We start from the raw sequence: 26,832 nt of genomic DNA, 5'->3' as shown, positions 1-26,832 counted from the left end.
CCCATGTCTGGGCACACCCTTTCCACTTAGGGTGAAAAAACAAAAACAAACACATGTTGGAAGGAATGCTGAACAAATGAGACATTCACCCCCAGGCACAGATCTGGGTTTAATCCATTATCTTTTCTGCTCACCATGCCACCCCCATTTGGACAAGGCCATATGTGCCCCGGACCGTAAACAAGCACCCTGAGACAGGTTTCGTGGTATCACCCCTAATCAGCCAGGCTAGCTTGAATCCAGTACTACGGTGAACATGGGACCCACATCTGGGCATACTCTTCACACTTAGGGTGACAAAAGCAAAAAGAACAGATGATGGATGGAATGAGGAACAAATCAAACATTCATCCCAGTTACAGATCTGAGTTTAATCCATCATTTTTTCTGCTCACTATCCCACCCCAGTTTGGACCCAACTGTATGCAAATCAGTCTTGACCCTGCCCTCCATGGGAACAGTTCAGCCTCAACTGCCAAGCCAGGTCCTCCTTGGACTGGAAACAAACATCCTGGGACCAGTTTCGTGGTATCACCCCTCATCAACCAGACTAGCTTGAATGCAGTGACTTTAGTAAAGTCTAACCTGACTTGAAAAATACAACAGCACCAAAAGGTACAGGGCCACACAACTGGTCTAAACTCAGGTGATAGGCCATTTAAAGGATTTATGGCTCCAAATGAAGGAAAGTGGAAGTACACTTCTTCACTTGTTCTTAATGCAGAGGTCCAAGCAAGGACCATACACAAATCACCCCGGGAATGCAGGTGAAGAGCAACACCATCATGTTGTCTGTTTGCCCTGACCTCCGTGCTTAATTTGTGCAGGTGATCGCAGCTAATTGGCAGCTGCATCCATTTAAGAGAGCAGGGCTTGTTTTTCATCATCAGATTTTGACATAGAGCAAAAGAATATAAGACAGAAAAGTTAGAAAGAATGAAGAGAAAAATAGGAAAACAATAAGAAAGAGAGAAAGCCAGGGATGAGAAAGAAACTGCAAGAGTGATATAAAGAGACCACCTTGGTATTTGGCTACTTCAGCAGCTTCCTCCTGAGAAGTATTTAGGATGTGAACTTTACATATTTATTTATTAGACAATTACGCAAATAGTAAATTTGAAGTTGACAAATGTGAGAGAGGACTAAGTCGAGATGAATACGATTTCAACTTTATATCGAACAAAATTTGTTTCTTCATATTTCATTAAAATATAGATGAAATGGCACAGTCGGAAACTAGCTCAACACGATTAACCTTCCAATCTTAACATACTTTTGGTATTAAAAGAGAGTGGCTGAAATGGACTTACTGAGTTTGGTGTTAGAAGAATTTGACCTATTTGAATGAGATGACCTTTCTGCTTCCATGCTAAGCAAGAACTTTACTGCCTTAAATCTGTGTCGGAGGGCGATACAGTTTTTAAATATTTACATTTCATACAATACCAAAATAAACAAATGGAAATGGTTGAGTTCAAAAGACTTACGAAAAGATCATATATGTTAAAAAATAGTTGTAAAATATGTTTGCAGAACTGTCTGTGAGTTTGAGTAACAAACACCAGACAGCACTCAGGCACAGGGTGCAAAATGAACAGTGTTTAATTCAGTCTTCATTTTTAGAGTCACACTGAAAAGAAGAAGTGTAACATAACATAGATATCACTTAACCTATCCACCACAAGCATATTCTCATAACCACGCTGTCCAGTTTGGATTCATTCAGAAAGGCAACACTGCACAAACAGAAGTCAACTACCAACAGTGACTCTTCCCATGCATCCGCGTTTACTTTCCTATAGTTTAAATCTTTTTGACAAGCAATGCATAAGCAATAGTTTTTATTTTAATGTAGTTCATACACACAGGAGCACATGGAGGAATTTATGCACAGATAGACCACACATACATGCAGATCAACACATACGCAGATGCCCAGCCGTAGCCACAAAATGCGTGCATCAGGGACCACTAGTGGTGTGTAGCAAGCTATGCTCCCTTTAAATATTTTGGTTGGTGTGAGGCAATGCAGTGTATTTGTGCACGCTATTCTGAGCTGTGCGCGCAAACGAAACTTACCATAAGGCACTATTCAAGCGTGTTTGCTACCTCCTCTAGGGTGATCTAATGAAAGAACAGTTTAGGTTTAAACTACTGGACTAAATGGTAAATAATACTTTAAAACATTATTATTAAAACTGTAAAGCTAAAGCCAAATAAATATTAGGGAAAGTTCTGGAGAGGGTGTGGTGCAACTAATGGAATTATCAAATCTTGCAATCCAACAGAAGATTCCAAAAGGAACTTCATTAAATTCAACATGCTCCTTTCCTAATTCACTGCAGCTTGTCCCCCGCACAGGCCTCTTTCTGCCCACCCCTCCAGAGTGTGGCTTCAGCGTTTTCGTGAAGTGTCCTTTACTTCGCCTACCAACCAAGCACTGTTTGCAGCGCGCCCAGCATGCCAACTTAACCTTAAACGCAGAGCTTGATTTGTTTAAAAGAAATGAAGTGCAGATGTCCACGTTTTTTTAGGGGACCCTGACCACTTTTCCCACTGGGACATCCCACTGGCACTGTCTGCATAGACAGTGCCTAAAGCTTGACTTCAGTGTCTGAAGCCAGCGAACCTTCTTCCTTTCAAAGGAGTTAGCCCAAAGAACATTTTGATGTCCAGTAGCTTATCTTAAACCCAGGTTTGACATACATTTACTAAACAACTCTATGCTGACAAAGATCACCTTAATAGAGCACTCGCGAAGTATTCCAGTATTTTCATGTTCCCATTCGTAGGGGGGTCGTGGGCTATTCATGTGGAGAGAAAAAAGACACCAGTGCAGCATGGTTCAGGGTCTTTGTTTTTTCGACAGAATTCATATGCGCATTTAGGCCCAATGCAGACTGGCTAGGAGCGCTCGAGATTTGTTGTCTCCACCAAACTAGCAAAACATTTTTCCCCTGTGTGTTCCAGCTATTTATTTGGGGGCGGGGAAGAGCCGCCTGAAACTAGACAAACTCAATGAAAGTACAGGATGTGGAGGCCTCACATTACCCAATCCTGAACTTCATTGGCTATTTCAACTTGCATACTTCAAACCCTTCTTTCACTCCTCCCTTGAAACACCAAGATGGGTGTGATGTAGACCCCAACATAGATCAATAATGCACCAGAAAAAAACAAAAAATGAACCTACAAATTCAAAATAATACAGATTCAGATAGTTTTAAAAAAACGTAAATAAACATATACTAATCAACTTCCTCTTTAGGAGACAGCATAAAATTACACGCATCATTTGGGGATTTAATAAACGGCCTGCACTGTGGACTTAAAGCAGAGCATTCAGAGAAGAAATAGTTAAAAACGTCTAGACCATTAACACAGAGGACAGATTAGTTGCTCATTGGGAAAACCCACAGTCCTACAGATCTTCCATTTAAAACCCTTCACAAAAGGCATCCTGGCTGTAACAAGGATGTGTATTCCGATATTCTAATATTCATTATGGGTGTGCATTGAAAAATGCCTGATGGGAAAGACAGGATGCTTGTGTTTGCCATCTTTGAAGGATAAAGACGAGCTGATCAAAGCCCACCCTGTCCTTATGGCCAGCTGATATGCTTGGGGTAAAGCCCACAGGGCGCCTTTATGGTGTAATGGCATTATTTGGATAGGCGGCAGGGAACCCATGTGAATGGATTTTATTAGTAGGGGAATACTCCACATTGACCACTTATTGAAGGATGACGGAGGGCAGTTGTTTAAGGAGGTCCATGTCTCATGCAGACTTTCAGCACAACAGTCGTGAAGATACCATCAGCTGTCCCACTGCTAACATGCCACACTGGGAGGCTCATCCTTTTCTCCACTGACATCTCCCATACAATCCTACCTTCTGCAGTGGGGATCAAAAAAGGTATACTTACTTCTCATAAACTCAATCTTTTCTGTCTCAGTATGGGCCAAACTCAAGGAGTGTTGGACTGTACAACTTTCCTTGTAATACACAGAAGAAGACTAATCTGCCCTCCTCAGGCATCACAATTATTATTTAGGCACGGCCAGACTAAAATTAGCATGTTTCAAGATCCTATATAAGTGGCACCGGTCCCCATACAGATTACAGAAGGTGAGGATCTCCATTGATCCCTCTTCTTGGAGATGCAAGGCAGCGAATTGAGACATTGTCCACATACTTAGGGATTTCACTGGGGACATGCAGGAAGGAGGTATTGGTGGGTGTTGTGTGTTCATGCCGGCATTACGAGGGACCTGCACGGTGCAACTGTTTTATTGCACAATTTCTCCCTTTACCCAGAAATCATCCTGCAAATTAGGCCGATGGTGCACCCCAGTACTGCCAACCGGCAAACAATGTCTTCTTCAATCCTGGAAGATGATGATACTCCATTCGATTGACATTGGGGAACTATACCTTATGGCCTGTTATGAACGTATTCTATATAAACTTGAGGATTGCTTTCCCCCGTTGGGAAAAGATCTGGGTTAACTGTAGCTTCACAGTGGCATTCCATGGCAGACTCAATATCAAGAAGATTAACAATATTTAAATCTAAATACAGGTAAACAATTGTCAAGAGAAGAGGAAGAAAACGTTATATGTGTGCGTGTTAATTTGTGTATCTATATGCATGTGTGTAAATATATATCTGTATGCTTGTCTGTGTGTGTTATGTGTGTGTATATATATATATAAATATATATATATATTACCTTTTCAACTGAAAAAGTGTTTTTTGACTTGGCTGTATCTTTGGTGCCTTTTGACAAATCTCTCTGAAAAATTTCCCAAAAGAGTGGACTGAAGAGTCATGTTGTACATAGAAAGTTTCAGCTCGATCCGTCAAGTGGGGGCTATAGAAAAGAAGGGTTCAAAAAGTGCGTTTCCCATGTTAGTTACCATAGCGATATTAGACATGACTGCAGCCCGAACCACTGGACGGAATTACACCAAATTTGCCAGAAAGTTATCACTTGGCCCAGATAGCACCCTCACCAGGGCAAAAAAGCTTTTTTTTTATTCACTGCTAAATTTGTCAATATTTGCAGATTTCACAGTGAATAAAAAAGAAATACGGTCTTCTGCGTTTAAAGATGCTTTGGCACGCGGTGTGGCAGGTCCCGGGTTAATAATAGTAGCGGGGTGCCTGGGGCCCCCCTCCTAGCTAGCGCTTTTAGATGCCCCGTAGAGCACCACCTCCCATGGGCTGCTATATTTTTAGTAAACTAATAGGGTGACCTGCAAACCCTCCCAGGCTCTGGGGACCAACACCTACCTAGGGCTATTTTTAGAAAGAATGTGGGGGCCACACATCCCTGCACTTCAGGGACCACCACAAAAGAAAGGTAAAGGGGGGGTCCTACGTACCCCTTGAGGTCATTTTTAGAAAGTATGCAGCACTGCATGGCCTCTTCATGCCCCGGGGACCACCACCTCCCCAGGGCAAAATTGAAAACATGGAGGGGGGCCACGCAGCCCCCCTCTTGGAGTTATACATGGCAATGAGGACTGCCATGCCCAAGGGCCGGGTCCTGTTACCTCCTGAGGTTCCCACCATAGGGAGGTAGCTGTTTGCTTTTGCTTCAGCAAGCAGAAGGTGTCAAAATGCTTCTGCTTGCTTAAAACGGAGTTTTCATCTCTTTCCACGCCCACTAACATGCAGGCAGGGAAATGGATGAAAACGTTGCTCCTGCATGCAGGGAGCTGCTATTTGTAGCAGCTCTCTGCGTTTGGGAGCAAAGCCAGGGAGCTGGCTGGGATGGAATAGAGGGAGATTTTAGAGCAATGGTCTCCCCCAAAAAATTGCTTACAAGCGTCACACAAGCAAGATGTTTGGTACGAATGTTATACATTTTGATGCACAGCAGAAAAGAGTCACCTCTTGCCTATCTGGCCTACTGGTAAAGCTTTTGGATCGTCACTCAGTAGACTGAAGGTTCAAATCCTGGTATCTAATTGCAGTGTGTCTGTTTTTTACTATTATTTTGAATGTTAAACATTCCTGATGATGGAACATTTACATCTTTTTCCCAACACCATCTTTGGATCAAATGTCATAGCGATGTCTGGACACTGCGTACTAAGGAGTCACCTGTTGCCTAGTGGTCTCAGACCTTCACACGGAAGGTTGAGGGTTCCATTCTAGGTGTGCCAGTTGTCATTTCTCAGCTTTAAGCTCTTTTCAAATTCAAATATTTAAGGTACAAACAGAAAGGTTATCAGACCATTCTCATTGTAACTGGTGCAGTGATATGGCAGTCTCTGCAGCCAACCTCCACTGCGCACAGCCAAAGGCCATGCACAGTGGTGGTTGAATTAATGTATAGTAATTAAAACTACTTTACGTTATAAAACTAGAAATTCACTAAAAAAAACAAAGGTTACAGGGACATTATAGTTAGAAAACATAGACATTCACTGAAAAAAACAAAAGTTACAGGGTCGTTATAGTTAGGCTCACATTTTAAACATACAAAACCATAGAAATTCAGATGGAACCCAGCCCAGCCACAGATGCCAATTATTGCTTTTCAAGTTGAAGTAGTCTTGTTTGTTATTGTTTCTCGTCTGACCGATTTCTTCACTTTGCCCTTAAAGGCCTCTCGTTTGCAATGCGCAGTCAGTGTGCCCCTTGCGCGCAGAATAGTTGCACTGTGCATGGCCGTCCAGGCGCGCTCCTTGGAAGAAACAGCGGTAGCAAGCGAGAAGTGGTGTTTGCAGCTTGGTATCCCAGGGTGCTCTACATCTTAGCTGTATTACATTAAGTGCCCTGGGGGCACAGCAGGGGTTTGCATGGTCTTTATGTGCCCTCAGGTATTTTGGTATATTATTAGCATCTGCAGATACTTTTGCCTCCCCTTCTATAGTCAGATTTGCACGGGTGCACTGACGCAATCAAGAGGGTGGGCCCCTCACTTTGCCTCTGCACCCACGCCATATTACAGACACAGTTGCAGTGGCAAAGTAGCTATAGAATGAGCGAGGGAGGGGCGAAGGAAAGCGACGAGGGAAGATGAAGAGAGGTACAAATTGGGAAGTGGGAAGGAGAAGTGAATGGGTGGCAAGGTAAAGGAAGGAGAGAGGAAGGCGGTAGACTGTAGAGGGTACGAGGGTAGTTCAAGATGTACGAGAGAAAAGAAGAGGCGCCTGGATGGGGTGGTAAAAGGAACAGGTAGTTGTTGCATAGTTGTATTTGTGCAGCCAGAAACGCAGAAGATAAAAACTTGCCGTGGCAGATCAGCATAGCAGAAAAGTAAAGGCTGAACGCAACCGTGTGCTATAGAATGTATTTACATTACTCTGGTGTCCTCTAGTGGTTAAAGTACGAATTTGTATTGTTTCTCTTCAGGTCGTGCCACCCATTACACAATACATTAATTTTGCGAACCACCAAAATGTCATTCTAAAAACTGCCTGCCATCTGTTAAGTAAAACTTGAGTGATGTTTTTCTTCCTTTTCAGTGAGCAAGTGACTCTGCGTTTCCCATCGGAGCAGAAACAAGGCATCAACATGCGGCAAAACCTGAAAATTACTGCCTCAGCTCTCACTTTTACTTTATTGCTTTTAATAAACACAGATTTGATGGACGGTGAGTAACGCTGCAAGAATTTTTAAAGCGTATTTGAAAAAGTGAATAACTCTCATCCCAAACTGAAGTTTTAAATCCACAACACGTTGGTCTGTTTTATGAGCGTAGTGACAGTTTTATAAGTGCAGACTTATGTCTCAGACTGCTTGAAATGAATCATGTTTTTGCTGAAGTTTGGCAGAGACCTTCAGTTGCTGGTTGTGACCCAAAAAAATAAATAAACGACAACGATTCCACCTATGAGACATTAATTACAAATGCCGAAATACAATTTGAAACCTCTTTCGGTACAAAAGTTTTCCAGCAGAGTGAACCCTCCATCCAAGTAAATGTCAGCAGTCTGCGTGCCTTCCATTCATCAGCGTGATATACTTTCCTACTGTGCTATTCGTGGGAAAGGAGAGCGGACTGTTGTGAAACCCTGTGTCATTAACCTGTTCTTAGTCTCCGCCCATCTGGCCGTGACCAGGCGTTACCGCCTCATTCGGCTGACTAGCAAGTCCTGGGGATAGCGAGAACAAGGAAGAGGCGGGATGAGGGCGTGACCGGCCCAAGACGCGCCCACAGAATGCACCTGCTCGCATCACGTCCCCTGTGGCTAGGGTGACCAGACGTCCCGGATTTCCCCGGACAGTACCGGTTTTTAGAGGACTGTCCTGGTGTCCCAAGGACGCTTCTCTTCATTTTAAATAAATGTCCCGGTTTTTGGGACAAAGGTCAGTTTATTAAATAAATAAATGTCCGGTTTTTGGGACAAAGCTCAGATTATCTAGGGAAGCATAAGTTAAAGATGCATACAAAGTATGAAATAATTAAAGTAATGTATCTGTTACTGTCAGACAACACAGTCCTGTGTCTTCTCCCAGCAGAGAGACAGAGGGGGGAGCAGAGAGAGGTTGGTGGGGGCGGGTTGCAGGGTGGAGTGGCGCACAGTAGAATTGCATAGAAGGGTGTGATGTACAGTGTAATAGTGTACAGTGGACTGTTGTGGAATGGCATATATTGGAGCAGAATATAGTGCAGTGGCATATAGTGCAGTTGTGTAGACTAGAGTGACGTGGAGTGGTGTACCATGGAATACCTTATATTAGAGTGGCTTACAGTGGAGTGGCATAGTGTGGACTATTGCGTCGCGTACAGTGGTATAGTATAGAGTATATATGCAGAAAGTGGGTTAGGGTAGACTGGAGATGAAGTACAGTTGAACAGCATACAGTGGGATAGAGTACAATGGAGTGGTGTACAATGCGGTGGCGTGCAGTGGAATAGCATAGCGTGGAATGGTATGCAATGTATTGGCATACACTTAAGTGATATAAAACAGAGTGGCGTAGGGCATAATAGTGTACACTGTAGTGGCGTAGAGTGGATTATCATACAGTGTAGGGTTGTAGAGTGAAGTGGCAGTGTAGGGTTGTAGAGTGCAGTATAGTGGAGTGGCATAGAGTGCAATTGCATAGAGTGTAGTGGTGTACAGTGGAGTGGCATAGAGTGAAATGTAATAATTGAAACAGACAGAATCAAAGTGTGTTAGTGGATGTAGAGGTCATGTGGCAGAAAAATAGATTATTTGGTGTGAATGGTCATTTTTGGTAGTATGGGTGAATGGTGTAAGTAGTGTTAAAGTTATACTTTTTTAAATATATAGTTATATATTGTGCCACAGTAAGTTTCCTGTATACGTCGGTACATAGGCTTGATTCGGCAGTATGTGATTAGCTAATGGCTGTGTTTACCAACTGTGAGAGGCAGCCATTTCGTTTTCAGCACATTTTTTTTGTGTTCTGCATTCTGCTGCATTATGGGTTAGGATCTTAGATCTAGGTAAGTAGTAGGGTTTATTGTTGTCCCTGACCTATTACCATTTTATTACATTTTTGATAGGTAGAGAAATGTATTTATAATTTTCCATGTATATTTTACAGCAGTTTAGGGAGCACTGCACATTTTTTTAAAAACAAAATTAAAATAGAGTTGGAGATTTCCATTACCGCTGTAGTTTGTGAACTTTTTAATGAAGATTTAAATATGTTAAAAATGGAAAATACACGTAGTACGTTATGTTTGTAAAATATAAGTTACATGGTGGTACATGGTGTATTTTTATTTTTATTTTTTATCATGCATTTTTTAAAAACTTTTTTTCTGCATTGCAGTACTCCTAGTACTCCTGAGCAAGAATCACAGTACTCTGTACATTTTTCTTAAAAAATAAAGAAACTTATAAATATTTTTCCCCTAACTATTACCACTTTAATAAAGTGGTAATAGGGGGAGAAAAATATTAAACCTAATACTTACCTACACCTAAGGGAGAAACATAGAAAACAAGCAAAGTGTACCTACAGCCACCATGGCTGCCTTTTACTTTTACTTTTGTAAAGCTAGTCATTAACATTGCATCACATAATGACTTGTCATTGCTATGTACTGCAGTAGTTCTGCAAAAACACTGAAACACCAGCTATTACTAAGTTAAAATACCTTATCATTTAAAAATAATCTGCTTACCTTTAGTGCCCCAAAAGAATCATCTGCGCACCATAATGTCTAATCCTGTCAAATGTAATATATATCCGGTCAGCCATTTTTGTTCTACATCCAGTACAAAAGTCTATGGAAAATGAATTAGTGGAAAAACCTATTTTGGGGCCCTCCTTTTTTCTTTGCACTCCCTTGACCAATCACGGTGAAACTTTGCATCATCTGCCAATTTAGAGGGAAGTATAGGTCTGCAAAGGTTTGTGTAGATTCGTCAAATGGGTATGAAGTTTTTAATGGTGAAAACTGAGGAATTCCTCTCTCTCGTAACCTTAAGTGTAATTACAGAGTTCCTATAAATGTGTGTATATATATATATATATATATATATATATATATATATATATATATATATATAAATTCTCACTGAAAAAAGCAACGTTTACAGGAATGTTATAGTTAGGAAATAGAACTAAAAAACCCCCATAATTCACTTAAAAAACACAAGTTACATGCAGATTATAGTTAGGCTCACATTTTAAACGTACAAAACCATAGAAATTCACCAGTTATAGTTAGAGTTACCTCAAGTAACTATAACTCGTGCCCTAAGGTAACTATAATTCACGCCCCCTCCATGTACGTTTTTTTCATCAAACATTTTATCGCAAATATTACATTGATATTATCAATTATGTTATCAGAGATGTCATTGGTGTGGGTTTATTAGCAGTGCATGGCGAGGGCGTGAGTTATAGTTACCTTAGGGCACGGTGTTCGTACCCTGACCCCTTTTGGTGTTTTAAAAAAAACATTTTCTTGGGAGTCGGCTGAAGCCAAGTCCCAAGATGGCTGACAACACTTCTGTTGTTGAAGTATAATCAGCCATTCTGATCTCAGCACAAGATTGTTAGGGGTCATGAATCCTTCACGTCCCTAGATATACAAATTTGTTTTCCCCTTAATTTCTCGAAAACTACTGAATGAAATTACACCGGAACAAAAAAAGCACTCTCTCTGGACTAGGACCTACCTTCCTGCCAGATGTAGTGTAATTCCGTCCAGTAGTTTATGCGCTATCGCTGTTCAAAATCCCTATGGAAAAATGAATTGGGAAAATGTGTTTTGGGACCCCCCCCCTTTTTCTTAGCACCCACTGGACGGATGACCCCGAAACGTTTAAGGCAGCAGCTGACGGGACTGTCAAATTTTTTGGGAAAGTTTCATGAAGATTCATCAAGCAGTGCCAAAGATGTAGGCAAGTAAAAAAACTTTTTATATGGAAACTAGGTCCTAACTATAACTACCTAGTGGTGACTTTCACTAGGCAATATATGTTTATTCACTTAAAAAAGCAAAGTTTACAGGGATGTTATAGTTAGGTTCACTTTTTAAACGTATAAAACCATAGAAATTCACCTGTTATAATTAGAGTTACCTCAAGTAACTATAACTTGTGCCCTAAGGTAACTCTAATTCGCGGCACCCCTCCAACGAATAGCCCCGGGGAGGTAGTGATCCCCGGGTATTGGTAGTGAGGGTGTATGCACCCCCCACTTTCAATTACAAAACTGCCCCAGGGAGGTGGGGGTCCCTGGGGCTGCGGGGAGAGGGAGCGCGTGCCCCCCACACTCAATTTGCAAAAGTGCCTCTGAGGGGTGGTAGTCCCAGGGGCTGTGAGGGAGGCCATCGGGCTTCCCTCATGCAAACAATACAATTTGCCCCATGGAGGTGGTGGTCTGTGGTAGGGCCGTGTGGCCTGAAGCGTTCTAATTAATCATCATCCTTGGGATTTGGTGGCCCCAGGACTAATGGAAGCCCTAGGAGGGGGGCCGCATGCACCCCCTCCATATTAAAGTCCCCAATGACCCCGGGACCTGGCCCACCAAGGGGATAATAAAAAGAAAAGGGTGGGAGACTGCCATTTAAAAAAAAGAAAATCTCATAATAATCTGTGGATATGGATTCACTGACTTTTCTGAAATATAAAAAAAAAAAAAATGCTTTTTAGCCCTGACAGGCTCCCTCAGGGACCCCAGCACCAGAGCTTAAGAATCAGGATGACTCTTCCCTTTCTTATTGTTTTTAAACCTTTTTTTTCTGGGACTAAGCTGAAGCTAAGTCCCAAGATGGCAGCCAATCAGATATCAGCACGAGGACAGTTGGATCCGCGGAGGCTGTTGGAGTGCAAACCTCTGCTGCCAGTCATCAGTATTCCTTAGAATGGAATGCTAGACATTTGGAAATGGCACACATACTTGGCTGAGGCCAGGTTGTATCTAAGCTCACGTTTGACAGCTTTATATAAAACCCTAAGGTGGTCTGCACGGGACATCATGGCCACTCAAGCATCTCGTGAAATCTACATCATCTCTTTAAATTGCTTTTGTCTCCTTACCAGATCACTGTAAATTGAACCCTGACAGATACAGATGAGGCTAAACAAAGGGATTGAGGAGAAAAAGGGGTCATGGTGCAAAGATGGGGATTATGTTTCTTCAGAAATACTGATTCAAGGCAGGGGGGCAGATGTCAAATATTCAGTTGTCCTGGGAAGATGACTCTGTGACTTGAGCATTTGCTCTTGAGATCTGTCTCTGAAATCAGTTGATGTAACACATAGAACCCCCTGTTAATATACAGTTGCAGAAAGGTAATCTTCAAGCCAACCTGCATCATCTGTTAAGAATCTCACTCAGCCCCAGGTCCTACAGGAGAGCACAGAGCTAATACATCACAGAGGAGACTCTTTAACACTGACCTTTTGGTTTTGGAATGTAGGACAATGTAATGGTTGTGGAACCATACCATTTGTTACGCTTTGAGGTAAAAATATATGTTTACATTTATGAGATATGAATATTAATGTTTCTATATGAGACAGTACCTCACTGTTTCCGTAAAGCTATCTAATAAGCAGAGCCAATACATTTATTTTCTGTAAGGATCATTCTTATGGTAAAGCCACTTTCTAGCAGTCATTTGTGGATGTACCTTATATAATAAATATATATATAATTAGAAATGGCTAAATCATTTCCGTTCCACAGGAGAATCGCCTCCTGGAAAGCCTGATAATATCAAGTGCCGATCTCCAGAGAAAGAAACTTTTTCCTGCTGGTGGGAACCAGGTTCTGATGGGGGACTTCCAACTAACTACAGTCTGCTGTACAAAACAGAGGGGTAAGGAGTAAAACATATCTTCCTCGTGCCATGCGACTAATTGTACCTAACCTTTGTATTGAACTTGTTGTACAGCATAAAGACTTCTCCAAAAGCGGATGTTGGAGCTCAGCCTCAAGAAAAGCCCTTCTTTGTGCTACACATAATTGTATGCCCCTCTCTCATCCTTGTAATCACAGCATATCCAACTGGAAATTGACAGTATTCTCCACAAAGCAGGAAACCAGCTGCTCACTCTGAAATGAAGAGTTGTCCGCACAAGCCGCCATGACTCTTCAGAGTAGCCTCATGGAGCAGTGGAGGTATAGTTCAAAGCAGGCGCTGTTAAGGATGAGCCTAGATAAAGTGCATTACAGATACCACAGCTAGATTAAAGATCTTAAATATCCACTATTCATAGATATAAATAGTAAAATTGTAATTGACTCAATTGTGTAATGCAACGACCTAATACAAAGAAAATGCAGTAACACATTCTACCTAAGTTACAATCCAACCATACCATTGCGATCACTGGTTGCTCACAAATACAAAGCTGTTTTATTTTATTTAAGGAATTATTTGAGCGCAATAAGGATCACAATTCTCCTTCCAAAAATAGTACATTCGAACATACTGTTCATAATCACAACGTGATTGCAATTTCTCAGAAAGGTACACGAACCAAACAATATAATGTCTGCAACCTGTAGGCAAGGAGAGCAATTTCTTGGTCTGTATTCACGATAAAGAGTTATTCACTGGGTAAGTCAGCTTTGTCTGCAGGCTTAGCGGTAATGTTGGACAGAGCCTTTAAAGTTGGATAACCTGTGACACAACAGTGCTAGTAACTGTAGCTCAGAGGCTCCACATCAAAGAGAGACCGACCTATGAAAGGGGAAGATAGTTGAATGTTCCTCATGGGAAATTTGGGGTGTCACCAAACAGGTACAAAGGCGGTGCTTGCCCAAGCATCGGTATCTAGCTAGAGCCCACTGCACCTAAATGCTGGACCCCAATGGGACCACCAGGTGTGACTCAGGCATACTTCTTCCAGCACTCGGGGAACTCAGTGATTGTGCTCTGTATCAGTTCAGTTCAGGATAAAGAATAAGGTGGGAGCTCACTAAAGCGAGCAGGAAAATTTGGACACAGGAATAGCGTGTGCTCACCAAGCAAAGACATCCCATACCTCACCTGCACTTGAAGGTTGGTCTTGATCTTCTGTAGTCGATGAATGTTGAGGGATACATGGGGTTTCTTGATGTGCTCTGTTCACACTGCAGGATTCCTTGTGCTGGTGAGATGCAGCTGCTGCACCCCAGCTATATAAAAAATCTCTCCCAGCCAGCAGCTCGAGGGGACACCAGTGTAGGGTGTCCAGCATCCTAGGAGCACCAAGAATGACCCCGTGGAGCTCTGCATCTGAAGTTTACAGTCCACTGGCATTTAGGACCCCTCAAGCTAGGTCCAAAAATAAAAGCTATAGGAACTCTCCAGGGACAAATAAAGAATATTGGGCCTTGGACAGCTGTGTCTTCCATTGGGGACGTTCATCTTTACACACATGTAATTTACAGTTCATATATATTTGTAACCATTTTTCATATCTTCAAATTAGAGTGTTGATCACTGCTAGGAGATTCACACCTGCTTGGAAAATTAGAGAGTACAAGATTTAACAATTTGGAGAGAGGAGGAAGCTAATGATTTCCATGCTTTATACTTGCTAGCACGTTTCCTAATTCCTTCCATCTCCGCACAGTACTTCGGTGAGTTTCAAGCACAGAGGGATCCCATGCTAATTTTGCTTCCTTTTTTTTCGAACATCCTGGAGACTGTAAAGGTACCCAAAGTATGTAGATTCCTCTGAAGGGCACTGAGAAAATAGCCAAAATATAGCTTAATTGCGTTGTTTTTTGTAGTGGGGAACAATGGGTCAAAAATGGAAAAAAGGGTTGCACAAGAAAGTATTTTTTTCTAAAGATGACATCAACAAAAAAATTGTTGTGATAGGATCACTATTTATCTAGCTTTTAGGAACAGGCAGAGTTTATTGAAATAGCTTTTACACCACAGGCTTTGCGTTTTTTAAGTGGTAGTAAATTTTCCCTACTTTTTGGGGTTTCAGCCTTTTCGTGGTTTGTAGTTGAAAAAAAACCATTAAGCTCCTGGGTGATCCCTGAAAGCTACACATTTTGTGAAAGAAGAAAAAATTATGATTTCAGCAAGGAGTCAGTTGTATAGAAGTTTTCCTGAAGAAACTAATTGTGGAAATTAAAAAAATGAAAATAAGTAGGAAAAAATACCCACTGCCGAACACGTTTTGATCTATAATGTTTTGTCACGTTGCCCATTTAGAAAGCACTGTACAGATACATCTGAAAGACTGTTATGGTCATAGCCATATATAGGGTTTGTAGGTTCCCCAAAAACACACAATAACCAGAGCCAACTACTGAGCTGCAGTTTATAATAATTTTTCATTGTGAAACAACCATGTAGCAATTCATATGATAAAATCTAATGAATGCTAAATTGGTATGAAGGACAGCTATGTATTTCTGAAAATGCACAAGATACTGAGTTTAGGAAGAGTGGTTATTTATGCACCTGTGAATTAGAGGATACCCGTGCTATCATGTGATTAAGAGGTCATATTGCAAAATGTGCTTTTTCTTGCATACTTGTTTAAATTAAGGAGCCAAAATTATAGACAAATCTAACTGGTGAAAACAAATGTTTCACTATTCAGTGTTTTCATGATAAAAAATACCACCCTACTTGTGTGGCTTGGCATAACAACTGTAATACAAAACACCTCAAAACAGAACCTAGAGATATCACGTCACCCATCAAAAAAAACTTTTTTTCAGTTTGTGTTGCTGCATAATTTGGATGGTAGCTCTTCATCCACCGAGGGAAGCCTACCAAACCCAGACATTTCTGGAAACTACACACCCAGGGGAGTCTAGGTTGGTGTGATTCATGAGGACCCCATTACATTTTGTTTTTGTACCAGGAAGGCCTTGCAAAGCTGCGGGATCCACAACATACATACAACCCAGCATTCCAACACATCTCCAGGCAAAGGCATTACCCCACTTGTGCGGCTAGCTTGCAACCGCAACACAAAATTCCTCAAAATAAGATGTGGAAACATCCTGTTTCAACAATCAAAACAACTTTTTTCTTTACAATGTGAGTATCTGTGGATTTCGAACCACACCTTGGCCACCACCCAGGGAAATCTATCAAACATGAACATGTCTGAAAACCTAGACATGTAAGGGAGTCCAAGGTGCTGCGACTCTTGCGGATCCCATGATATTTTCATACACAGAAAGCCTTGCAAACTCAATCCTTTGCTAAAAAAATCACATTGCCTTCACATTTCTGTGACAGTAAGGGCCAGTTGTAGCAAGCGTTTGCATGTCGCAAACTGCGAAAATCGCAGTTTGCGCCATGCAAACGGCCTCACGTGATGCACATTCATAAATTGCGAGTCGGTACCGACTCGCAATTTGTGAATGCGACTCGCAAATAGGAAGGGGTGTTCCCTTCCTATTTGTGACTCGCATCGCAATTCAGAATTGCTTTGTGACCGCGAATGCGGTCGCAAAGCAACTCGCAGTTACCACCAGTGTCACACTGGTGGTAACACATTCACAAAAGGGAAGGGGTCCCCATGGGACCCCTTCCCCTTTGTGAATGTCGACAATAATATTTTTTCAGAGCAGGCAGTGGTCCTATGGACCACTGCCTGCTCTGAAAAAAACAAAACCAAATGGTTTCGGTATTTTTTTCATTTTGCAACTCGTTTTCCTTTAAGGAAAATGGGCTGCAAAATGAAAAAAAAAAAACTGCTTTATTTAAAAAGCAGTCACAGCCATGGAGGTCTGCTGACTTCAGCAGGCCACCATCCCTGTGAGTGCAGGGACTCGCTATGGGGTCGCAAAATGCGACCCACCTCATGAATATTGATGAGGTGGCTCTTTGCGACCCCATAGCGAGTCGCAGACGGTGTCTGAGACACCGTTCTGCATCTGAGATTGCGACTCTGAAATTGCGAGTCGGACTGACTCGCAATTTCCGAGTCGCAATCTCAGACTTTCCTACATGTGGCCCTAAGTTCTGAAAGCTGTGATCAACAAATTCCTACCACCCAGCATTCACACGTCTCCCAATACAAATGGTATTGCACCTGTGTGGTTGGGAAAGGAACAGATAAAAAGAAGGACCTTTTGAAGTCCATATGGTCTTCAGGTGGCACTTGGTTTGTTCCACTCCTGTGGGTGCTAAACCCAACCACACAAGTAGGGTGCTGTGTTTTTTCAGATGACCTGTAGAATGTCCCTTTCCAGCACTACCTCTCCCTTCCCAAGAAGTGCAGGAGAGTCAGAGTTATGCTTCTCTGCACCAATCAGGAGGTGAAACCAATGAGCAAGATTGACAGCTATTGGTTTCACTTTCAATTACTGTGACATCACCAAGCTGCTGGTTACATTGATTGGAAAGAGATTAGTTTTACGATGTGTGAGAAGCACTTTTCTTGTATCTTAAAAGCAGTTTCCTAAAGGAAAAAGTTGCTGGTTTTTAGACTGGAAGCGTTTTCGTTTTTAATGTGGGTGGCTGCTTTAGATTGACACTCGCACTGTGAGGGTGGTGCGAGTGTCGCCCTTTAGCCAATGCTCACAATAAAAATGGTAAATAAGTCCTGTTCCTATTCATTTAACTTTATCCTGGGGGGGATGTCCTGATGTTCTGTCATTTATCTGGTGCTAGTTGACTATCTTTGGACATCCATGTGCTATGAGATGCCTTTAGCCTGCCCTGACCTATCACTAGGTTGTACTCTTTCAGAAACAGGTTTGATAAATATATATAGTAAATACCAAGGAAGCAGCAAAGGTGATCTACTTTGCAAGAACAAGATGCTATGGTAAATTAATACACAAAGCTGCAAATGTTATGTAATCTCATTAATGCAGATAGAGGGCAATCACTGTGTTGGTGAACCCACCACTGCAAATATATTCAATGTCTTTTTATCTGCTCTTTTTATTTTAGAAAAAACTCTTACTCTGAATGTCCAGACTACAAAACATCTGGTCCCAACTCATGTTATTTTGACAAAAAGCACACATCAATCTGGACCATGTATACTATCATTGTGAATGCAACCAACGAGCTGGGGACTACTACGTCTGATCCACAGTTTGTGGATGTGGCGTATATAGGTAAGTGATCCTTATTTGTATGACACAGTTCATGGGAAAAATAAATTGCTGTTGATTTGCCCACTTACAGTGCAGGCAATTGTTTTTATTTGTGATTGGATAAGTAGATTGCAAACTGTGTTAGGCTAATCTACTATGATCGATGACATTACAACCTCCTATAGCTTGCTCATTGTTGTCTCTTAAATCCATTTTTGATAGACCTTAAGATAAAGGAGGGAGGCTGTTTTGTATACTTGAAGATGGCAACCAGTGTAGGTGCAGATCACAAGCTTTGCATACTCCAACCATCTACTATTGGGTTTGAATCAGTATTAATGGTTTTTCTTTCAATAAGAGATTTAAGTTTCAAGATGACTAACAAGACCTCTCCCTGAAACCCACAGTGTACCATGAAACACACTACCTCCATCTTAGATTGTTTTTTCTAACCATTGGGGATGGGCTTTTCCTTATTACTTGCATTCAGCTTCTCAAGGAAAGATACAGCATTGGTTCCCAGTGCACTAGGACATCATTGAAGAACATACTAAAGAACCTGGCCATCACAGAATCAACTCCCAGCCACTGAAGAAATTTACCGCTAAGTACATCTCACGTCCATCAACCACTTCAGTGCGGAATCTTCAGAAGGTCATTCAAAAATTACTTTATTGGGAGGAAGGTATAGGGGACACATCATTTAAATTCTGCCCATCCTGCAATCATAGAAATGTAGTCAGGCCAACATAGGATCTTCAGTCTCTGTCTACTGAGGGACCAAGATGTTCCTCCCATAAAATATTTCATTCCAAGCAGACAATTCAGCACTGACACAACTGTAGGTATATGCATAACACTGAAATGTAGTGTCAGAAAGGCTGCTGAGTGCCCTTCCCCAGTGGTGGCCAAGGGTGTGAAGGAATTTATTTTGATAACAAAATGGAAGGTTCTTGCAGTAGCCTGGAATCCATAAGGGAGTATCATACCACATACATCTCCTAACAAAACTCCAAATCCAGAGAAAAATATCCATGATGGATCCACGAATGTGCACCAACAACAAAGACCACACCTCAGGTTTACATTTCAGACACAGAAGTCGGTTATAGGTATGCCCTAGGGTGTAGTGGGCACCTAAAGATATCAAGGATCAGATTCAAACCAAGTCTTGACTGAGAGACAAGAAGCAGCATTGAGAGAACCATGATGTGCTTGAGGAACCACCCTTAAAAAAGTATCAACTTTCTGCACCAACCATGGAGATTAAAATTGGTTGGCACCAAAAACCCTCTTCAGCACCAAACACTCCTTGAGTCCAACTGCAAGATACTTGAGGCCGAGAGGAGACTTTGAAGCCAAGTGAATCTTCAACACTTCTCACACCTTCAACACCTTCTGCAGACACTGACCAGCGTCACCCCAGACAGCACACACTACGCAAACGGACTGGATAATACTTAATGGCACAGACTCCCTCACCATCAAAGATCCTAAAAAAAGGAACCTCGCCCTTAAGGAGGCAATTTTGGAATATTTGGAAAGAAAAGGCCAGATATTGTCTTGTCTATTTAACCACCCCCTCTATCACTGCAAAACCATACAGACTTAGACTGGGAATATATCATAACAGCAGACATACAAACAGCAAATGAGGGTTTAGATGTACCAGATTACCAGAAAATGCATGGGATGACTATATCATAAACTATCAAGACAACACATTGTTATTGTTCGTGAGAAGCATCATGTCCTGATGACACATTAACATATCACTCTGTTGTTACCTGGGCAGCTGATCATTACAAGTTGCCAAAGCATGTGAAAAAAGAAGAGGATACATTTTTAATAGACGCCTTCTCCTAGATTGAGACAACAACTTAGTTGCTTCCTATGTCTAAAGCTATTTTAAAGTGATCCAAAGACAGTGTCTTGGGGGTGGTGACCCCCTAGGTTTGAGAACAAATGTAAACCCACTCAAAGGATCCTAACTTTATTGAAGGTGCTGTTTGATTCATTGGAATTGCAGACGTCTAGAAAACTTACACAGGAAAATGGTGACACTAATCTTAACAAAGAGAGTGAGAGAAAATAGAAACTGCAGACAGGAGACTCACGATAGGGCTGCACACACTGTGGCACTGTTAATTCTGTGGTGATTACTTTTCAGAGAAGGGCATGGACGTCATTTAGGGGTTGCTAGGGGTCGCAGGTGCGACCCCTGGCTTGGCCTTTGATACCCCAGGCACTGCCTTTGCAGCCCCTAGCCTCAGAGGTGCCAAATTTGGTGTTAGGAACACAGAGGCAGGTCGTCCTTATGGATGTCATTTAGGGCTCCACTCTCTTTATTTTCAGTAAATTTTTTACTACACGAATAGTGAATAACAATATGTTCGATGGCATGTGTAGCTGCAGATACACATGTTGTGCATAGCCCGCCATCTGGTGTTGGGTCGGAGTGTTACAAGTTGTTTTTCTTCGAAGAAGTCTTTCGAGTCATGAGACCGAGGGACTCCTCCTCTTTGCTTCCATTGCGCATGGGCGTCGACTCCATCTTCGATTGTTTTCTTTCCGCCATCGGGTTCGGACGTGTTCCTTTTCGCTCCGGGTTTCGGAACGGAAAGATAGTAAAAAAATCGGAAATTACGTCGGTATTGTTGCGTTCGGGATCGGGTTAGATAGAATCGACACCGAATCGAATCGTGAAGAGCTCCGGTAGCCCTTCGGGGTAATTTCGATCCCCCGTCGGGGCCTGGTCGGCCCGACCGCGTGTAACATCGAGGCTGATGGAACGGACCCCGTTCGGATTCTGTCCTAAATGCCACAACAAATACCCATATACAGACCAACATTTGGTCTGTAACCTGTGCCTGTCGCCCCAGCACAAAGAAGAAACTTGTGAGGCCTGTCGTGCGTTTCGATCCCGAAAAACGCTCCGTGACCGGTGAGCCAGAAGATTACAGATGGCGTCCACGCCGACAGGACACCGAGAGTTCGAGGAACAAGGAGAAGAAGAGGAAGCCTTCTCTATCCATGAATCGGACTCGGAGGAATTCGACGTCCATGAAACAGTGAGTAAGACGTCGAAGCCAGCACACAAGAAAACAGACAAGGCCCAGGGGACGCCACTGCCAACAGGCCATGGCTCAACCCATAAAGTCGGTGACCGCCCGTCGGCACCGAAAAAGGGCGAACTAGTGCCGAGATCGTCCGACTCGGGTCGAGACACAGGCACGCAGCAATCTCGGGAACGAGAAAGTGCTGCCGACAAAGATCGACGCCGAGACAGCGGAGCCGAAGCGGCTCGACGCAGAGACAGCGGCACCGAGGAGGATCGGCGCCGAGAAGTTTCGACTCCAAAAAAGAGGAAAGTCGCATCGGAGCCGAAAACGAGTAAGGACATAGTTTCGGTGCCGAAACGACCGGCAACCGAGCCAACTACCAGCTCCTGTTCAGAGGAGCAATCACTGTCCTCTCAATTGCGCAGACATAGATTCGAGGACGAGTTACAATCCACTGAAGTGGACCACACTCAAAAGCGGATCTTTATACAGAGTGGAACAGGGAAGATCAGCACCCTTCCCCCTATTAGGAGAAAAAGGAGACTTGAGTTCCAAATACAGGAACAAGCACCACAAACAAAAGTGGTGAAGAAGGTAACTCCGCCACCCTCTCCTCCACCTGTAACTCACATATCACCGGCACAGACTCCGTCACACTCACCGGCTCACACCACCATGAGCCAAGATGACCAGGACGCTTGGGACCTATACGACGCACCAGTGTCAGACAACAGTCCGGAGGCGTATCCTACCAAGCCCTCACCACCAGAGGACAGCACAGCGTATTCACAGGTGGTAGCTAGGGCAGCAGAGTTCCATAACGTGTCGCTACACTCGGAACCTGTCGAGGATGACTTCCTTTTCAACACCCTCTCCTCCACCCATAGCACCTACCAGAGCCCGCCTATGCTCCCAGGAATGCTAAGGCACGCAAAGAAAATCTTCAAAGAGCCTGTCAAGAGTAGAGCAATAACACCAAGGGTGGAAAAGAAATATAAAGCACCGCCCACAGATCCTGCTTTCATCACCTCACAACTGCCACCAGATTCAGTTGTAGTAGGGGCAGCTCGCAAGAGAGCCAACTCTCACACATCAGGCGATGCACCACCCCCGGATAAAGAAAGCCGCAAGTTCGACGCAGCCGGAAAAAGGGTCGCAGTACAAGCTGCAAACCAGTGGCGCATCGCTAACTCTCAAGCGCTCCTAGCGCGATATGACAGAGCCCATTGGGACGAGATGCAGCACCTCATCGAGCATCTACCCAAAGATTTACAAAAAAGGGCGAAACAGGTGGTTGAGGAGGGACAAAACATCTCCAATAACCAAATACGCTCCTCTATGGATGCAGCGGACACAGCTGCAAGAACAATTAACACAGCAGTAACCATAAGAAGGCACGCGTGGTTACGAACATCTGGCTTTAAACTGGAGATACAGCAAGCGGTGCTCAATATGCCATTCAATGGGCAACAATTGTTCGGACCTGAAGTGGACACGGCAATTGAGAAGCTAAAAAAGGACACTGACACTGCCAAGGCCATGGGCGCACTCTATTCCCCGCAGGGCAGAGGCACTTTCGGCACCTTCCGCAAAACAACCTTCAGAGGGGGGTTTTGGGGTCAGGCCACACAAGCCAGTACATCACATTCAACACCGTCTACCTACCAGGGACAGTACCAAAGGGGAGGTTTTCGGGGCCAGTACAGAGGAGGACAATTCTCTAGAAACATGGGAAAATTTCAAAGCACAAAAACACCTGCAACCAAACAGTGACTCACAGGTCACTCATCCCCTCCACACAACACCAGTGGGGGGAAGAATAAGTCAGTATTACCAATCTTGGGAGGAAATAACAACAGACACTTGGGTCTTAGCAATTATCCAAAATGGTTATTGCATAGAATTTCTCAAAATCCCTCCAAACATACCACCAAAAACACAGAATATATCAAAACAGCATTCAGACCTTCTGGAAATAGAAGTTCAAGCATTACTGCAAAAAAACGCAATAGAACTGGTACCAGGTTCACAAATAAACACAGGAGTTTACTCACTGTACTTTCTAATACCAAAAAAGGACAAAACACTGAGACCAATCCTAGATCTCGGAACACTAAACACCTACATCAAATCAGAACACTTTCACATGGTCACGCTACAAGAAGTGTTACCATTGCTAAAGCAACAAGACTACATGACAACCTTAGATCTCAAAGACGCGTATTTCCACATACCGGTACATCCCTCGCACAGGAAATACCTAAGGTTCGTATTCAAAGGAATACATTACCAATTGAAAGTATTGCCGTTCGGTATAACAACCGCACCAAGAGTCTTTACAAAATGCCTAGCAGTAGTAGCTACACACATCAGAAGGCAGCAAATACACGTATTCCCGTATCTAGACGATTGGCTAATCAAGACCAACTCACTGACAAAGTGTTCACACCACACAGATCAGGTCATACAAACCCTCTACAAACTCGGTTTCTCCGTCAACTATGCAAAATCACACATTCTGCCGTGCAAAGTACAGCAATACCTAGGAGCAACAATAGACACAACAAGGGGAATAGCCATTCCAAGTCCACAAAGGGTTCAAAATTTCCTAAAAGTTATACAAACCATGTATCCAACACAAAAAATACAGGCAAAGATGGTATTACAACTCCCAGGCATGATGTCCTCATGCATAGCCATTGTCCCGAACGCAAGACTGCACATGAGGCCCTTACAACAGTGCCTAGCATCAGAATGGTCACAAGCACAGGGTCACCTTCTAGATCTGGTGTTGATAGACCGCCAAACATACATCTCGCTTCTATGGTGGAACAGTATAAATTTAAACAAAGGGCGGCCTTTCCAAGACCCAGTGCCACAATACGTGATAACAACAGATGCCTCCATGACAGGGTGGGGAGCACACCTCAATCAACACAGCATTCAAGGACAATGGGACGTACATCAAACAAAGCTGCACATAAATCACCTCGAACTGCTAGCAGTTTTCCTAGCGCTAAAAGCATTCCAACCCATCATAACCCACAAGTACATTCTTGTCAAAACAGACAACATGACAACAATGTATTATCTAAACAAACAGGGGGGGACACACTCAACACAGCTTTCCTTCTGGCACAAAAAATATGGCAATGGGCAATTCACAACCACATTCGCCTAATAGCACGGTTTATTCCTGGGATCCAGAATCAACTTGCAGACAATCTCTCTCGAGATCACCAACAGGTCCACGAATGGGAAATTCACCCCCAAATTCTAAACACTTCAAACTTTGGGGAACACCTCAAATAGACTTATTTGCAACAAAGGAGAACGCAAAATGCCAAAACTTTGCATCCAGATACCCACACAGGCAGTCTCAAGGCAATGCCCTATGGATGAACTGGTCAGGGATATTTGCGTACGCTTTTCCCCCTCTCCCTCTCCTTCCATATCTAGTAAACAAATTGAGTCAAAACAAACTCAAACTCATACTGATAGCACCCACATGGGCAAGGCAACCTTGGTACACAACACTGCTAGACCTATCAGTAGTACCCCACGTCAAGTTGCCAAACAGGCCAGATCTGTTAACACAACACAAACAACAGATCAGGCATCCAAACCCAGCATCGCTGAATCTAGCAATCTGGCTCCTGAAATCCTAGAATTCGGACACTTAAACCTCACACAAGAATGTATGGAAGTCATAAAGCAAGCTAGAAGACCATCCACTAGACACTGCTATGCAAGCAAATGGAAAAGGTTTGTTTGCTACTGCCATCATAATCAAATTCAACCATTACACGCATCTCCAAAGGATGTAGTGGGTTACTTACTACACTTACAAAAATCGAACCTGGCCTTCTCTTCCATTAAAATACACCTCGCAGCAATATCTGCATACCTGCAGATTACCCATTCAACTTCACTATTTAGGATACCTGTCATTAAAGCGTTTATGGAAGGCCTCAAAAGAATTATACCACCAAGGACACCACCCGTTCCTTCATGGAACCTCAACATCGTCTTAACAAGACTCATGGGTCCACCTTTTGAACCCATGCATTCTTGCGAAATACAATTCCTAACCTGGAAAGTTGCATTTCTCATCGCCATCACATCTCTAAGAAGAGTAAGTGAAATTCAGGCGTTTACAATACAAGAACCTTTTATCCAAATACACAAAAATAAGGTAGTCCTAAGAACCAATCCTAAATTTCTACCAAAGGTTATTTCACCGTTCCACTTAAATCAAACGGTAGAACTACCAGTGTTCTTCCCACAGCCAGACTCGGTAGCTGAAAGGGCACTACATACATTAGACATCAGAAGAGCACTAATGTACTACATTGACAGAACAAAAGACATCAGAAAAACTAAACAACTGTTTATTGCATTCCAAAAACCTCATACAGGAAACCCAATATCAAAACAGGGTATAGCCAGATGGATAGTTAAGTGCATCCAAATCTGCTACCTTAAAGCAAAAAGGGAGCTGCCCATTACACCAAGGGCACACTCAACCCGAAAGAAAGGCGCTAGCATGGCCTTCCTAGGGAATATTCCAGTGCACGAGATATGTAAGGCAGCCACATGGTCTACGCCTCACACATTTACTAAGCACTACTGTGTAGACGTGCTGTCCGCACAACAAGCCACAGTAGGTCAAGCCGTACTAAGAACTTTATTTCAGACTACTTCCACTCCTACAGGCTGAGCCACCGCTTTTGGGGAGATAACTGCTTACTAGTCTATGCACAACATGTGTATCTGCAGCTACATATGCCATCGAACTGAAAATGTCACTTACCCAGTGTACATCTGTTCGTGGCATTAGTCGCTGCAGATTCACATGTGCCCACCCGCCTCCCCGGGAGCCTGTAGCCGTTTGGAAGTTATCTTCAACTTTGTACATTTGTAAATATATTATTTAAACCTTAATTGGTACATACTTATTCACTCCATTGCATGGGCACTATTACTAACACACACAACTCCTACCTCACCCTCTGCGGGGAAAACAATCGAAGATGGAGTCGACGCCCATGCGCAATGGAAGCAAAGAGGAGGAGTCCCTCGATCTCGTGACTCGAAAGACTTCTTCGAAGAAAAACAACTTGTAACACTCCGACCCAACACCAGATGGCGGGCTATGCACAACATGTGAATCTGCAGCGACTAATGCCACGAACAGATGTACACTGGGTAAGTGACATTTTCAATATTATTCACCATTAGTGTAATAAAAATGGAGTACAATTAGCTAGAATATTGTACTCTTCCATTTCAACTGA

The 26,832-nt window shown here is 42.9% G+C and overlaps 1 protein-coding gene across 4 annotated transcripts in view; it reads left to right on the top strand.

Moving 5' to 3' along the window:
- PRLR (prolactin receptor) overlaps positions 1-26,832 on the top strand; it is a 450,951-nt gene that overhangs the window by 390,438 nt on the left and 33,681 nt on the right. For all 4 annotated transcript variants that reach the window (XM_069220785.1, XM_069220793.1, XM_069220799.1 and 1 more), the window contains 3 exons: positions 7,484-7,611; positions 13,143-13,275; positions 18,325-18,494. In XM_069220785.1, coding sequence (XP_069076886.1) covers positions 7,533-7,611; positions 13,143-13,275; positions 18,325-18,494 — 382 coding nt within the window. In that variant the 5' untranslated portion in view covers positions 7,484-7,532. The remainder of the gene's footprint in view (positions 1-7,483; positions 7,612-13,142; positions 13,276-18,324; positions 18,495-26,832) is intronic.

Source organism: Pleurodeles waltl, chromosome 1_1, assembly GCF_031143425.1.
Source record: "Pleurodeles waltl isolate 20211129_DDA chromosome 1_1, aPleWal1.hap1.20221129, whole genome shotgun sequence".
Taxonomy (NCBI): Eukaryota; Metazoa; Chordata; class Amphibia; order Caudata; family Salamandridae; genus Pleurodeles; species Pleurodeles waltl.
This window is presented reverse-complemented; position numbering and strand designations above follow the sequence as displayed.